This window comes from Cyprinus carpio, chromosome A7 (assembly GCF_018340385.1).
Source record: "Cyprinus carpio isolate SPL01 chromosome A7, ASM1834038v1, whole genome shotgun sequence".
Classification (NCBI taxonomy): domain Eukaryota; kingdom Metazoa; phylum Chordata; class Actinopteri; order Cypriniformes; family Cyprinidae; genus Cyprinus; species Cyprinus carpio.
Genome location: NC_056578.1, coordinates 11,226,241 through 11,240,435, shown reverse-complemented (window position 1 = coordinate 11,240,435; position 14,195 = coordinate 11,226,241). Strand labels below are relative to the sequence as shown.

Sequence of the window (14,195 nt, the reverse complement as noted above, 5' to 3'; positions counted from 1 at the left end):
TTAAAATGACCCATGTTACAGAGCTGAATGACTCTTATACAGTATATGTACCTGCTAAGCCAGGTTTCAGACCCGGCTGCTTGTTCTTTTCATATGTTTTCAGCATAAAAGAAGGAATTCCAGATACAGTTTTTCCCTGGTCAGAGCGCAAATTCCCCCCAATCAGAGCTGAATGGTACACGCCACGGGGCATTTGGTTCATCTCCTGCCTTACTAGAGCTGTTAGGAAGGTCTCGAGGGCTGCATTAGAAGACAAAACTCATGCATTAAGGAGGTTTTTTTAAAGGTCAAATAATACATCAACATTTATATAAAATTAGCAGAAGTCTTAACTATGATAAGTCTGTATTGTGTAATGCAGTCTTATTTGTGGGTTTCTGTTACATGTTGTACTTTTAGGCAAGTACACTGACACTCACAGCCTCATGTTTTATTCATCCAGCTATTTTGAATACATTACCTCGGTAAAATTATGGAAATATGCTACAATTACATAACAGTAACTGTGAAAAGATCACACCTTGCGTCTATGATATGTAAAATTTCAGTACACAAAATCTGTCCTAATTTATTTCTTCTGCCACTATAAAAATGCAGCCAGCTGGCTTGTTATCTAACCAAATAACAGTGAATGTATCCCTCATATAATGAATGAGCAGAACAGGAAAGTTAAGTATTAAGTAAACAACCCAATTAACATTGATTAATAATGGTATAGATATCTATATGACACCAACATATACATCAGTCATTCAGACTGATTCAGTTCAAACACACAAAAAAACCTACTCAAAAAATACACTAATAACCAAAAAATACTAAAATAATACTCAAAAATATAAATTTAGTACTACAAAAAACATAAAACACCAAAAAAACAAAATTTAAAGGGATATTCCACCCCAAAATTAAAATTTTGTCAATCACTTACCCCCATGCCATTCCAAACCCATAAAAGCTCAGTTCGTCTTCGGAACACAATTTAAGATATTTTGGATGCTGTTTCTACATGTATTTAGCTTTGATTTGAAATAAAACAGCGCATCCTTGTGGCGCGGATGACACAGAAGAGCAAACACAGCATACGGTGATATGGAGAGACACAGAGGAGACTGTTGACAAAGGAATTATTGAAGAAAGTGATTATTTTTGTTTTCTTCGCTTACAAAAAGTGTTCCTGTCGCTTCATATAACCCAGATTGCGCGTCTGATGGCAGATGGAGTATTCTGACGACGACTTTCATACCTTTTATGGACCTTGAAACTGTTATTTACTTGGCAGTCTATGGGACAGTCACAGGCCTCCAGGTTTTCATCCAAAATATCTTAAATTGTGTTCCAAAGACGAACGGAGCTTTTACGGGTTTGAAACGACATAAGGGTAAGTGATTAATGACAAAATTTGCATTTTGGGGTGGAGTATCCCTTTAAAAGAGTCGACAGTCTGTTAGCCACCATGATCTTATAATCATACCTGGTAAAACAGATCGTGGTGTGAGACAAACTAGCTTCACATATGAGGTCCCTGGCACTGAAACATCTTCATCCTTATCATCTTCATTTTCCTTCCCTTCATCCTCTTCTTCAGGCTGCTTTGGTGGAGGTCTGGCCTGTTAGCAAGATCATATCATCATTACAATATACTGTGTATATAGTAAACACTAGTGTGAGGATATTTAGAAAATATTCCCACCTGCTCTGGCAAGTGTAGGATGGTGTGAGATGGTTCAGGGTACTCAGAGAGAGCTTTAAAACCCTGGCTTGCAACCTCTGGGACCTGATAGAGCCAATAAAGCTTTAAATATGAGTGTTTTTACTCAGAACTGTTAGAAAAATAACTAAATAAACTGCAGATACATAAAACGGTGCAATGACTATTCATTAGAAACAGTTGTTGGGTGATTAGTCAACTATCCTGCCCAACCCTCACCATTCATTACCATTTGAAAATGTCAGCGCTCACCTGACTAAGTGCGTAGCCCCATAAAACACAGACTGCCTCGTTTCTGAATTTCTGTAAGGAAAAGGACATAAGATCTGAAGTGATTTGTCCCAGTTATGAAATGTGGAGAGAAATAAACCATGCTTTTAACTATGAATTCAGACTCCGCTCCAAAATACCACACATCAATAAGAAACAGGGGTTGGTGGTCTCGTGCCTCGTATTCTTCACTTTTGACGTTTAAAGCAGGTACTAATGCCAGAAGTTCAGCTGTGGCCTTTAGGACCAGGGGTCTGGTGTCACAGCACAGCTTAGGAGAGAGTGCCTTCCAGGTGGAGATGATATCAACTACCTGAACAGAAAACAAATGAGAAGAATATTCAAATGCAGAGCTCAACGGTAAGAATGGCCCACTGGCTAGTGTAAAATATGAACAACATGTACATTACCATCTAAAAGTTTATAATTCACAAAAAAAAATCTCTTTCATAAGAAATTAATAATTTTATTCAGCAAGGATGCATTAAACTGATCAAAAGTGACAGTGAAGACATGTATATTGTTACAAAAGTTTATTTCAATGAAATGCTGTTATTCTTAACTTTCTATTCATCAAAGAATCCTGGAAAAATCTCTCGCAGTTTCCACAAAAACATCTGTTTATGTCAACATTGATATAAAATGATTTCTGAGGGATCATGAAATTGTTTCACAAAGGATCAACTTTGTCAACACATTTTAAAGTACATTCCAATAGAAAAGTTATTTTAAATTGTAATAATATTATTGTCATTGTCCGTATGTTGATGAAATTGATTATTTGTGAGCATAAGAGACTTCATACTTGCCCCAAACTTTTGAACAGTATGTACTGCATTACTCATTGATCATGTGCACACATCTTTTTAAATACGTCAGATAATTATCTAGCTGGCTAAAATAAATCATAATAAATCTATTTTGTAAATAAATACTAATATATAATAAATGAACAAAATATAAAAACAATATAATGAACATGGTAATCAAAATAAATATTAAGCAATACATTTAAAATGAGATTTTTTTATTATTATAAATATTAAATATGTTTGTAAAGATTATGTAAAGGGTAATGAAAATGTTGGCAGACCCAGTACAAATCTAAAATTCTTTAATTCTAAATTCTACAATTCTTTTTGATTAGAATTTGCGTCTTGAGGCAGGAGGGAACATAAGGGCCAGGGTGGCACTGGTCTACCCAATCAAAACTATATAAATAGTTTGGAAATGAAAATGCATTTTTATCTTAATTTTCATGTTTCTGACAGCCAGTGTGAACCTTTTCGTAGGGATCCACAGACTGACCTCAGCTCTACAGAGCTCCTGTAAGCCCTCCAGTGCCAGAGCAGCAGGAGTGGCCTGATCCTTCCTGGAGAACTGCATCAGTGTGTCGGTGATGGCAGCCAGCATGTCTCCTCCATGCTGGTACGGCCTGGAACAATATGTACGGCATTAGGGAAAAGGGTAAATGAATGTAACTGTTAAACCTTTGATGGTTACTACAGTCTATGGTCTATACTATGGTGGAATATGCAGTAAATCAAACTGCTAAATGAATTTCAGTTCTACGGCGGCAGATTTTGGGTGAAGCAGACCTCTCTCTGCAGATGTCTCTGATGCAGGCTGCTCTGGCCAATATCTGCTCCCATTGCGTATCTTTTCCCAAGACCACTGAGGATTTTTCAAGCTGTGACATCAGTCTCTGCAGGTCCGGATACACACGGTCCTATAAAAAAAAAAAAATTAAAATAAAATAAGTTTCAGGGTAATAGTACTTACAAAAAGTACTTGGACTCCTGTAACGTAATGGTCTGCATTAAATTAAATTAGCTCTAGATATGTTGTTATCTAATACAATGTCACTCATTCATACATTGTCAGTGTGGTCTAAGTGTCCAAATAGTTTTTGGTGCCACCGTATAGCAGACATTATAGTAAGAACAGCTATCAAAACACATTTGAAATCATAATCATTCATTACTTCAGTTAAAATGTAAATTTTTCTAAAACATGCAAATTCTCTGTGAACTAATTAATATTTGTATAATTTTACATATAAATATGTAATTACATATTTTGTATTACATTAGTAGACTAAATAGAAGATAAAAATGATAAAATATATCAATTTTAAATATATATTAAATAATAAAGCTTAATTAATATCATCATTTTACGCTTCATTAATAACAGGGCTCAAACCATTAAGTTACATGCATAAATTCACTCAAACTGTTATTTGTATTCAAATATTATTTACATTATGTATAAAAATAAATATTTTATATATAAACAAAACATTTTTCTTAAATATATATTACATGCATGTGTGTGTATTTATATATACATATTAAATATACACAGTACACACACATATATTATGTAAACAAAAGTTTTTATTCTGGATGTGATTAACAGCGATTAATCTTTTGACGGCACTAGAAAATATTAATTGAAATTTTTGTATTAAATTAGTAGACTAAACTGATTAATGTATGTATAATCAAATATAAATATAATAATTTTTTTTAAGCATAAACCAAATGATAAAAAGTGAATATATCAATTTTAAATAAATATCAAATAATTAAGCTGATTTAATATAATAATTTTACACTTCATTAATAACAGGGCTCAAACAATCATTTTATGAAAAAAACAAAAAAACACTCAAATTGTTATCCTAATAATACTATATTACAATTTTAATTATAATTAAACATTTTGTAATAATTTAGTATACTAAACAGAAGCTTCTCAGAACTTAATGTAACAATACTTAAAAACAATGATATTTCAATGCATAAACCCAAACAGTAAAATGGGAGTACATTCATTTTAAATAAATATTAAATACTGATATTCAACATAAATTCACAGGATCAATCCTGGCCACAGACATATGACACAACACACAAAGAACAGTTTTAACAGATATCAGTGTTAACTGCACCTGTTTTATCCATAAAAGTGCTAAGAGGCGCAGAGCCACAGGCCTCAGTCTGGATGAACTGCCCAGAGTTTGGAGGACATGAAGCACCTGTGGGATACAGAACTGAAACACAACAGAGGCCAGTCAGGATAAACACACACGAGGCAGATTACACACATCCACTTAATTCTAAAACACACCGAACAGGAATGGATATAAGTGCTGCACGATTAATCGCATGCATTTGCCATGCGTGTCTCATCAGTAAAGCCGGTTCCGTGATTAGCGGTAAATGTCTGTCACCTGTTTTCAAACGGGAGCGGCAGTTAATACACAGAGCCGTAGTTCACTGACAAGCTACGCAATATTCTGTTCATAATTGAGATTAATCGCATTCGATTATGAACACGATATTGCGTAGCTTGTCAGTGAACTACGGCTCTGTGTATTAACTGCCGCTCCAGTTTGAAAACAGGGGACGACATTTACCGCTAATCACGGAACCGGCTTTACTGATGAGACACGCATGACAAATGCATGCGATTAATCGTGCAGCCCTAATGGATATATGCAAACTTAGATAAAAGCTTAGTTTAGTTAATTCATGCAAACTTAAATTACCTAATGCTTTTATGTTTTTAATGCTTCGTCTGTGAACTACAGGCCAGGCTGTGCTCTGCTGCGCTTTTAAAAATAAGAGTATCTCACAGATTACAAAAACACTGGCTCACCCACATTTAAAGGCTGATGATAGAGTGCCTAAGCATTTTAAATAAAGATGAATAACATCAGCAAAACATCTTCTTTCAGACTGTGCAATGTCCAGAAAGTGTTTTTGTTGACGTAGCATTTTAGTAGCAAGCAAAATCTTACGGAAGAAAACATTTGGCATACAAGATTTATGAATAATATGCATTGTTAGTGGAATCAAATGAATAACAGTGGCACAGACAATGGTCAGGTTAATGGCTGCAGTTGCCTACAGTGCAGGTGAGCTGTTGCCATAGCAACAGGGGAAGCAAAGTATCCCAAATCCATGCAGATGGACAATATTCATATTTTGTGGCGCTGTGCTGCACTACCCTGTAAATGGTGTTGCATTCTTAATTCTGACTGCCATACATGTTAACATCTTAATATAATGATTAGCTATTTGCACATTTAATTAAATTTCTAATTATGTTTCTTGGTAAAACTTTGATAATCAAGAAAACACATTTGCTGAAAAATATCTATTGATTAAGTTTCTAATTGAATATTCCCTCATCAGGTAAACAGTGCATGCTGTGCATGTTAATGACTGTACCTTGTGGGTTCCCAGTTTTGGCAGAGTATAGAGAACAGAGTGAGACAAAGCCGGATCAGACACTCTGCCCAGTTTAAACATCAGGACAGGAAGTAAACATGGCACCTAGAGGTAAATGGAAAAGAATTAAGCAAACAATTAATAGACAATTAACTCTGACCTACTAAATACACTCATGCACATCAAACACATTTAAAAGCAATGGAATATAAATAAGCCTTCAATTGAGATTTAAAACTGCTTTTAAAACCCAAAGTCTAGTGGCTTTTTAGAGACTTTTTCAAAAAAAAAAACATTTAAACATTTTACCAACCCCATACGTTTTATAGTATGGTGTATAAAGAGCTGCAGTGATGTAAAAGAGATGTAATAAACACACTAGTAAATGACCCAAAATCTGGGTTAATGGTTTATGTTAAATGTAACAGTTAATGTTAAAATTCTAGAACGGGGTCGAGACATTGCTGTTATGGGACCTATAGTTGATTACCAGCAGAAGAGCCAAGCATAATCATCTCAGTTTTATTTTCATTAAGCTGACAGAAATGAAATGAATCATCATCAGTCGCTCACAGGGCATTTTTAACATCCAATCCTTTCAAAGAGCTCTGCAAAGAATTTAATTGAAAACCAAAGCATGTAGGGCAAATGCAATGGAAAGACTCTTGAAAACCACTGTATGAAAACTGCAAACAAAAAAGAAAGAGAACGATAGGAAAGAGGAATAGGACAACAATCAAGCAATACAGAAAGGAAAAAGCAAAAGCAAGTAACCATCCTCATAATGTAACGAGACATGCTCATCACAGCGAGGGGCTGATGAAGGAGGGGTGGGAGGGCACAGTCTTATTCTTCTCACCCACCTCATTCGAGTTAAACCGAGCAAGACTGTCACAAGTTATCCATCTCATGCAGCGGGCGAGGAACGCCAAAGAGCCCTCGGCTTTGAAGTTCATTCCAGCAGTCCTCTCCAACCGTCTGACTAACACCCTGTTTCTCTCTTTCTTTATATTCTCAAGCTGTTTTCTGTAGCATAAACACTGCTCCAGAAGCTTCTATAATACTAAAAGACTGGCTCACGGCCAGTGTTTCCCCATCTTAAGCAAAATAAAAATGAAAGGTATGCTTGACTTCAGGGGCTACAGTGAAAAGTGACAAACTGCTGAAAACCTGTGGACCATGTGAAGGACCTGAAAACTTTCTGTACCTGAATTGAGGATTATGCCCTCAGATCTGAGCACATACTCAAGAGCTGCTTTGCTAATTCATTTCATGTTTTTGGCATCAAATGTCATGCTTTGCGGTGACTGAAGGGGTCTGCTGATATAAACAGATATAAATGTCAGCAATAAACTGTAAAGCCCTCACAATAAAACTACTATAAATCAAATAAATATTGAAATTCACATTTTCCAAAAAAAAAATTATAATAATAAAAATAAAAAATAATAATAATAATAATAATTATATATATATATATACATATATATATATATATATATACAAATACATACATATACATATATACACAAAAAAAAATTCCTAGAATATAATGATTCTGCAAACATACATTTACATGAGTAAAATTTATAATTTCAGTAAATTTGAGTTGTTGCAGGGTTATTATCAATAATGCATACCATAAGAAACATTTTCATTACTTAAAATTAACAAAATGAACTGAAATGAAATAAAATACTTCAAAACGTTTTCAGTTAGTGTCCAAATTTCATTTACCTACTTTCATTTAAGTTTGATACTAAAACAACTATAACTAAACAAACTAAAACTTAAAAAAGAAACTATAAAAAATATATTTTCTCAAAACACTAATGAAAATGACAAAAAAGCAGAATTATATATATATATATAAAAAATGTATCTAATTCAAAATAATAATAAAAACTAAAGAAGTATACCAATGACACTGAAATAACCACAGCTGCTAGTAAAATTAAGTTCAGAGATACAATTAAAATATTAATAAATCACCATTGAACCTCTAAATGTAAGGCTAGATTTTAGGGTAAAGACAATCACTATATAAACTTGCCGCAACAGTTCTCAATGTATGAAAAACTGCACAAAATACAATGTGACCTGAGAAGAGAGTCACTTTAAAATGAACAGGGTGCAAAGAACACTGATCATATCAACTAGACAACATTAACTACATTATACAGAACTAAATATCCCATTGATTCTAAATAACAAGTCCCCATGCTTTTAACATTTTTACATAATTTAAATGCATGGGTTTATTGGTATTCCCCCAGTTGCAGTGCTCATCTGGAGATGAAGCGACACACTCAGTAATGCTTTAATAGCCTTAATAAGGTTTGATTATGCAATATTTCTCTCGTTGCCAGAAAGAACTCCTATTAGTGTGGCCAGTTAGATCAAGCATAGTAAACAGGATTCAAGTACAGTGTTTTGAAGGTGGCTAATAAATGTGTAAAGTGGGCATCTAAAACACGCCACATAAAATCTACTGTCTTTCCTAATTTCTCTCCAGTATTTGTAAAACAATTCCCCAGACAAGCCTCTCCCTAACAGACCCCCACTTAGCGAGAATACTGGATCTTTCCCTCTCTTGAGAACAGTTTTAACCCTTAGAGAAGGGACACCATGGCAGTTGTTCTAATCTCTAATTGGAGATTTACCCCTTAGCATCCCCATTACAAAACCTGCACAACCTCTGACCTGCAGAGCAAACCAATTAACAGCCTTAATGAGTGAGGAGGAAAGAAAGAGAAAACATATGTACAGAGAATGAGAAAGAGTAGGATAAAATACTGTTCAAAAGTTTTGTGTTGGTAGTATTTTTAAATGTTTTTGAAAGAAGTCTTTTACGCTCTTATTACAATTTAAACAACTATTTTAAATTTTGATATACTTTAAAATTTAAATAATTAATATGACGGCAAAGCTGGGTTTTCAGCATCATCACAGTCTTCAGTGTCACATGATCCTTCAGAAATCATTCTAATATGCTGATTTGATGCTCAAGAAATATTTAAGAATTATGCTGTTTAATATTTTTGTTGAAACCATGATACTTTTTTCAGGATTCTTTGACAAATAGAAAGTTGAAAAGAACAGCATTTATTTAAAATAAAGACATTTATAGTGTTTTAAAAACAATGTTTTACTGTCACTTTTCTACATTAGTTTAATGCATTCTTGCTGAATATAAATTAACTTCTTTCAAATCTTTTTTTTGATTCCCTCATAATCTGCTTCAAATATTATCTACACTGCTTTTCACTAAATGAACATAAGGACAAGCCAAATTAACAATAACCAGCAAATTTACTTGCATCTATTTTACCAAAATAGTTTAAAATATGAAATGTCACATAGGGATTTCAGTGGACATTTTTGAGTGATGACATAAACAAACCATTGAACCAGTTGACTGAAATGGTCAGTTTGAACTGATTCACTGAAATGCATTTAACTTACCAACCAACACCACTAATTTTGTTATTGAAGGTTTAAATAAGAAAAGCCACTAAAATATCTGTCTTAACGCTCTCTTACAGAAAAGGTTGTGCAACTAGTCTAATGACATGTTTCCTAGTAAACTTAATGGTAAAATGAAAAACACATCACATCATAAAATCAACGCAATAATTTTATATCACCAGCAGAATCACTGGGAATATACTGTGAGCATTCAGTAAATCACCCAGCCTTAATCGGAAAGCAGTAGAGAGTGAATCTCAGCATCCAGCCAAGGCCTCTAATAAGGGCATAGAGCCAGTGACAGATGATATATATTCCTCTGTGCTACAGCCTCCTTGAATATCTTCCTGTTAGTGTGATTACAGCAGTCCTGCAGGACTGCACATCCTCCCTCAGGTCACACACTTCCCAGGTTCATGGTTGCCAGTCGTCCTGGTCTCAATTATTTCTGTCTATGAGAGCCCTAAGGCATTCTGTAATGAATGCAAGTGGGGAGTACAGGTCTACTGCACCATGATACACCTTCATTTAGCATTTAGCTAAAGTAATTACTGCTCCAGTTTCTAAGGCTGCACATGTTGCCTAGTAACAATGACATCTGGATAATGGATAGAAATGAAAGCGTAAGACGAGAGGAAAAAAGTTTTTTCCAATTGTGCTATTTTTTTATGTCTTTCATTCAAGGAACAATGTGGTGCTCTTAATGTGTAAAAGGAACATGTCTACGGATTTCATCAATTTGAGCTTAGAAAACGGTTTTCTGAGTCCAATCAAAAAAAGGCAGAACTTAAAAACAGTTTTGTACAATAGTTTTCTGAAGAATATCTGTAAATTTTGTCTGAAGTAGAGTATATCTATTTTGTCTAACTTTCCATAACTCCATAATGTTGATGTATGTTACATTGACAATTCTCCTGGAGCAATCTATGGTTATGGTTATGGTTAAAAATCTTCACCACCACCACAACTCTAATATATACTTTATTTACACTTGGAGCTGGTAGGATTTTTTAAATGTTTTTGAACGAAGTTTCTTATGCTCAGTTTGCTCACCAAGGCAAGAAAAACAACAATACTGTGAAATATTATTAGAATTAAAATAATGTTTTCCAGTTGAATGTTTGTAATTTGTAAATTTTTCTTGTGATGCAAAGCTGGATTGTCAGCATCATTACTCCTTTCTTCAGTGTCACATGATCCTTCAGAAATCATTTTAATATGCTGATTTGTTGCTCAGGAAACATATCAAGTTGTGCTTATAATTTTTAAAGGGATACTCCACCCCAAAATGAAAATTTTGTCATTAATCACTTACCCCCATGTCGTTCTAAACCTGTAAAAGCTTTGTTCGTCTTCAGAACACAATTAATATATTTTGGATGAAAACCGGGAGGCTTGTGACTGTCCCATAGACTGCCTAGTATTTAACACTGCCAAGGTCCATACAAGTATGAAAGACATTGTCAGAATACTCCATCTGCCATCAGTGGTTCAACTGTTCTGACTACGCTTTTCATACTTTTCTGGACCTTGACAGTGTAATTTACTTGGCAGTCAATGGGACAGTCACAAGCCTCCCAGTTTTAATCCAAAATATCTTAAATTGTGCTTCGAAGACGAACGAAGCTTTTATGGGGTTTGGAACGACATGGGGGTAAGTGATTAATGACAAAATATTCATTTTGGGGTGGAGTATCCCTTTAAACAGGGTGAAAATGTTCACTTTTGGGTGAATTTGTCCTTTAAGTTTCAGTGGCAGAAAAAAAAAAGTTAAATGCATTTTTTATGGACACAATGGAGATTGAATTAAAGAGTTTGAACTCCTCAAAGGTTTGATTACCAGCCTGAAGCATTAACCACTAGGCTGCATCACATCCTACTAAATAATTAGGGATGTAACGATTAATTGCGAGCCGGTCAAAAATCGATTAAAATATGTGACGATTCAAATCGGTTGAGATGCCAAACAAATCGCTGAGAATATATCGCTGAGGGAAACTGACTGTCTTTAGAAAAGTTAGCGTGGTATTTTCTTTTCATCTTGCCTCTCTGTAATGCATATTAAAGTAGTGTTCATAAGCACAGCTCTGCTTTGTTTACAGCAGTAACCAAGCAAACACTGTGCCATTGCTGTTCATAAGCGCCACCTGCTGTCAGAGAGTGAATCTGCTTATCTGCCGTTTCATTCAGTTATGTTTTATCTAGTATAGTTTCACCAAACTTAAGTCAGACCATTCTGTTTTTTCTTCAAATTTCTAAATTATACAGTCTAATTTAGATTAAAAACTACTCATGCTGCATCTTTGTTTGGATCATGATTAAAATCCAGCAGTTGCCTCTAATTAATTTAAATGGAAAGAGCACAGTCTTAGTTTGTTCATATTAAGAGGTTTCTTTTATTAGTGTAACTACTTACTTGTTTGATTTAGGGTTTGTTGTAAAATTTCAAATTAGGTTTTTTTATATTTCAATTTCACAAAGAAACGTGCAGCATTAGCCTAATAAAACGACACATTTTCATTTAATGTATAATGTCTCCAATCTAATTTTGTAAAAAAAAAAAATTGTAAATTGAATCGAATCATGAGTTAAGTGAATCGTTACATCCCTATGGATAATACAAAATTGTAATACAGCAGACTAACAAAACTAAACATAGAGATGCAAAATTTACCTTAGCAGGATCGGCCTCAGCGACGGCAGCAGCAGTGTCCAGCGCTAACCTGCAGAGGTCCCCGTGACTGCTGACGATAACATGGGACACCAGGAGACAAACACTTTCTGGGACATGTTCACAGACAGAGAGTGATGACTGCAGGGAGTAAAGCCATTCCATGGATGCAATGGAGTCTATGGAAATTCGGTGTAGGACGCTGGTGGCCACTTGCAGCTCGCTGTACCAAGTGCTGAGAGGCAAACTCAGCTGTGTGGAGTCCTGTTGAAGCAAACGCAAAGCTAAATGTCACACATTACTTTCAAAACCCTTTCTTGAATGGGTGCATGATTATTAATGGTACCTCTTTTCGATTTGAGGGCTCTCTTTGAACCGTTTGCAACAGTGAATTGGTCAATTCAAGGTTTTTTGTGTGTGTCTGCATGTCTGTCAGGGCTTCCATGAGGCTGGAGCAGGACAGCACCTGTAACAAGGGCATCACCAGCAAAGATGCACCCCAAGGAGGTGGAAGCTCAGGAGGGACAATCTTTACAGCTAGCAGAGACAAAAAAGACAAGTTATAGTTCACAACTCTAACTTACTGAATACAGTAACTCGTTTTAAACTAGATTTGCTGCCATCATGTTAGGGTTAAGTCACCTTTATTTATATAGCTCTTTATATAGCTAAAATTGTGTCAAAGGAGCTTCACGGTAATAAACAGGGAAATAACAGACTGGGTGCTGCCAAACCTCATCAAATATGAGAAAAAAAATTCAAATTCTCTCCAAAAAGCTCTACAAAACAACAGTGTCATCATTTAACACAAGCCAGCTCAGAGTTTTTGTTTTATTTGTTTTTTTCATTTTATTATTTACTGTACACCAATAAGCCACATAATTTCTCACAGTTATTTGTATGTTGCAATCAGCATGAAACTCGGCAAGAAAAAGTAGCAAAAATACAATTTCTGAGCAAAAACCTCCTGTAATTCCACCTTTTTCTGTGGAAATTAAGCTAGCTGTGTCAGTTTGCTGTGTTCGGGTAGCAAGAGGAGCTTTACCGAGCTCTAGGAGGGCAGTTTGTTGAGAGGTGGAGGCACTTAGCAGTAGCAGGGAGATTCCCATGATCACTTGCTCAGGCGGGAGTTCCTACAGTTAGATAGAGCACAATCAGACAAACGGTTTGACACAGATGGAGCCTCAGAGGGAAAGCTGAATGCAAATCGCTTTGAGCTAGAATACGCTGTGCAAACAAAACCATTAAAAAGATGAGAGGAGAAGATTTGTTGAGATCACACTGAGAGTGCAACTGCAGCAACAAAAAAATAATACTAATTTTGCCATTTTCTCTACAATAATACATTTTTGCATCTGCATTTTGTAAATGAATGCAAATAAACAGCACTGATTTTAACAGAGGTTATTGTTCCTCATACTTCTATTTCCACCTAAATGTTATGCATAAAATGAGGCAGAAAATAACAGCGTAACGTGTGCATTCACCTCTGCATGTGCAGGTATTATCTGGTGGAGTGTGTGAAGGAGAGACATCAGTTCTCCTCCCAGATGAAGACTCAGCTGACAGGCACACAAGAGCTGAAGAGCCATCTGAGTCAGTTCCTTTCTCCAGAAGCCTGGATCGATGAGCAGAGCCGATGTCAGAGATTCAGCAAATGAGCTGAACTCAACCACTGCAGTAACACTGTCCACCTGATGGGTCACAGGACGACGACACACTGATTGCATATTGGATATAGTGTGTGCACAACGTGTGAAAAAAATGTTTAAATGGATAGTTCAGGCAAAAATTAACATTCTTTCATTATTGCTCACTTATAAAGTAGAGCTAG

At 35.3% G+C, this 14,195-nt stretch overlaps 1 protein-coding gene across 3 annotated transcripts in view; it reads right to left on the bottom strand.

Moving 5' to 3' along the window:
• focad (focadhesin) overlaps nucleotides 1–14,195 on the bottom strand; it is a 48,001-nt gene that overhangs the window by 15,370 nt on the left and 18,436 nt on the right. For 2 of the 3 annotated variants that reach the window (XM_042759624.1, XM_042759623.1), the window contains exons 8-20: nucleotides 13,849–14,055; nucleotides 13,407–13,494; nucleotides 12,708–12,898; nucleotides 12,365–12,625; nucleotides 6,223–6,327; nucleotides 4,938–5,039; nucleotides 3,580–3,710; nucleotides 3,290–3,416; nucleotides 2,127–2,294; nucleotides 1,964–2,014; nucleotides 1,694–1,777; nucleotides 1,475–1,610; nucleotides 52–240 (exon numbers count right to left, since the gene is read on the bottom strand). In XM_042759624.1, the coding sequence (XP_042615558.1) occupies nucleotides 52–240; nucleotides 1,475–1,610; nucleotides 1,694–1,777; nucleotides 1,964–2,014; nucleotides 2,127–2,294; nucleotides 3,290–3,416; nucleotides 3,580–3,710; nucleotides 4,938–5,039; nucleotides 6,223–6,327; nucleotides 12,365–12,625; nucleotides 12,708–12,898; nucleotides 13,407–13,494; nucleotides 13,849–14,055 (1,840 nt within the window). The remainder of the gene's footprint in view (nucleotides 1–51; nucleotides 241–1,474; nucleotides 1,611–1,693; nucleotides 1,778–1,963; nucleotides 2,015–2,126; nucleotides 2,295–3,289; nucleotides 3,417–3,579; nucleotides 3,711–4,937; nucleotides 5,040–6,222; nucleotides 6,328–12,364; nucleotides 12,626–12,707; nucleotides 12,899–13,406; nucleotides 13,495–13,848; nucleotides 14,056–14,195) is intronic. The other variant, XM_042759625.1, reaches the window with a different exon arrangement.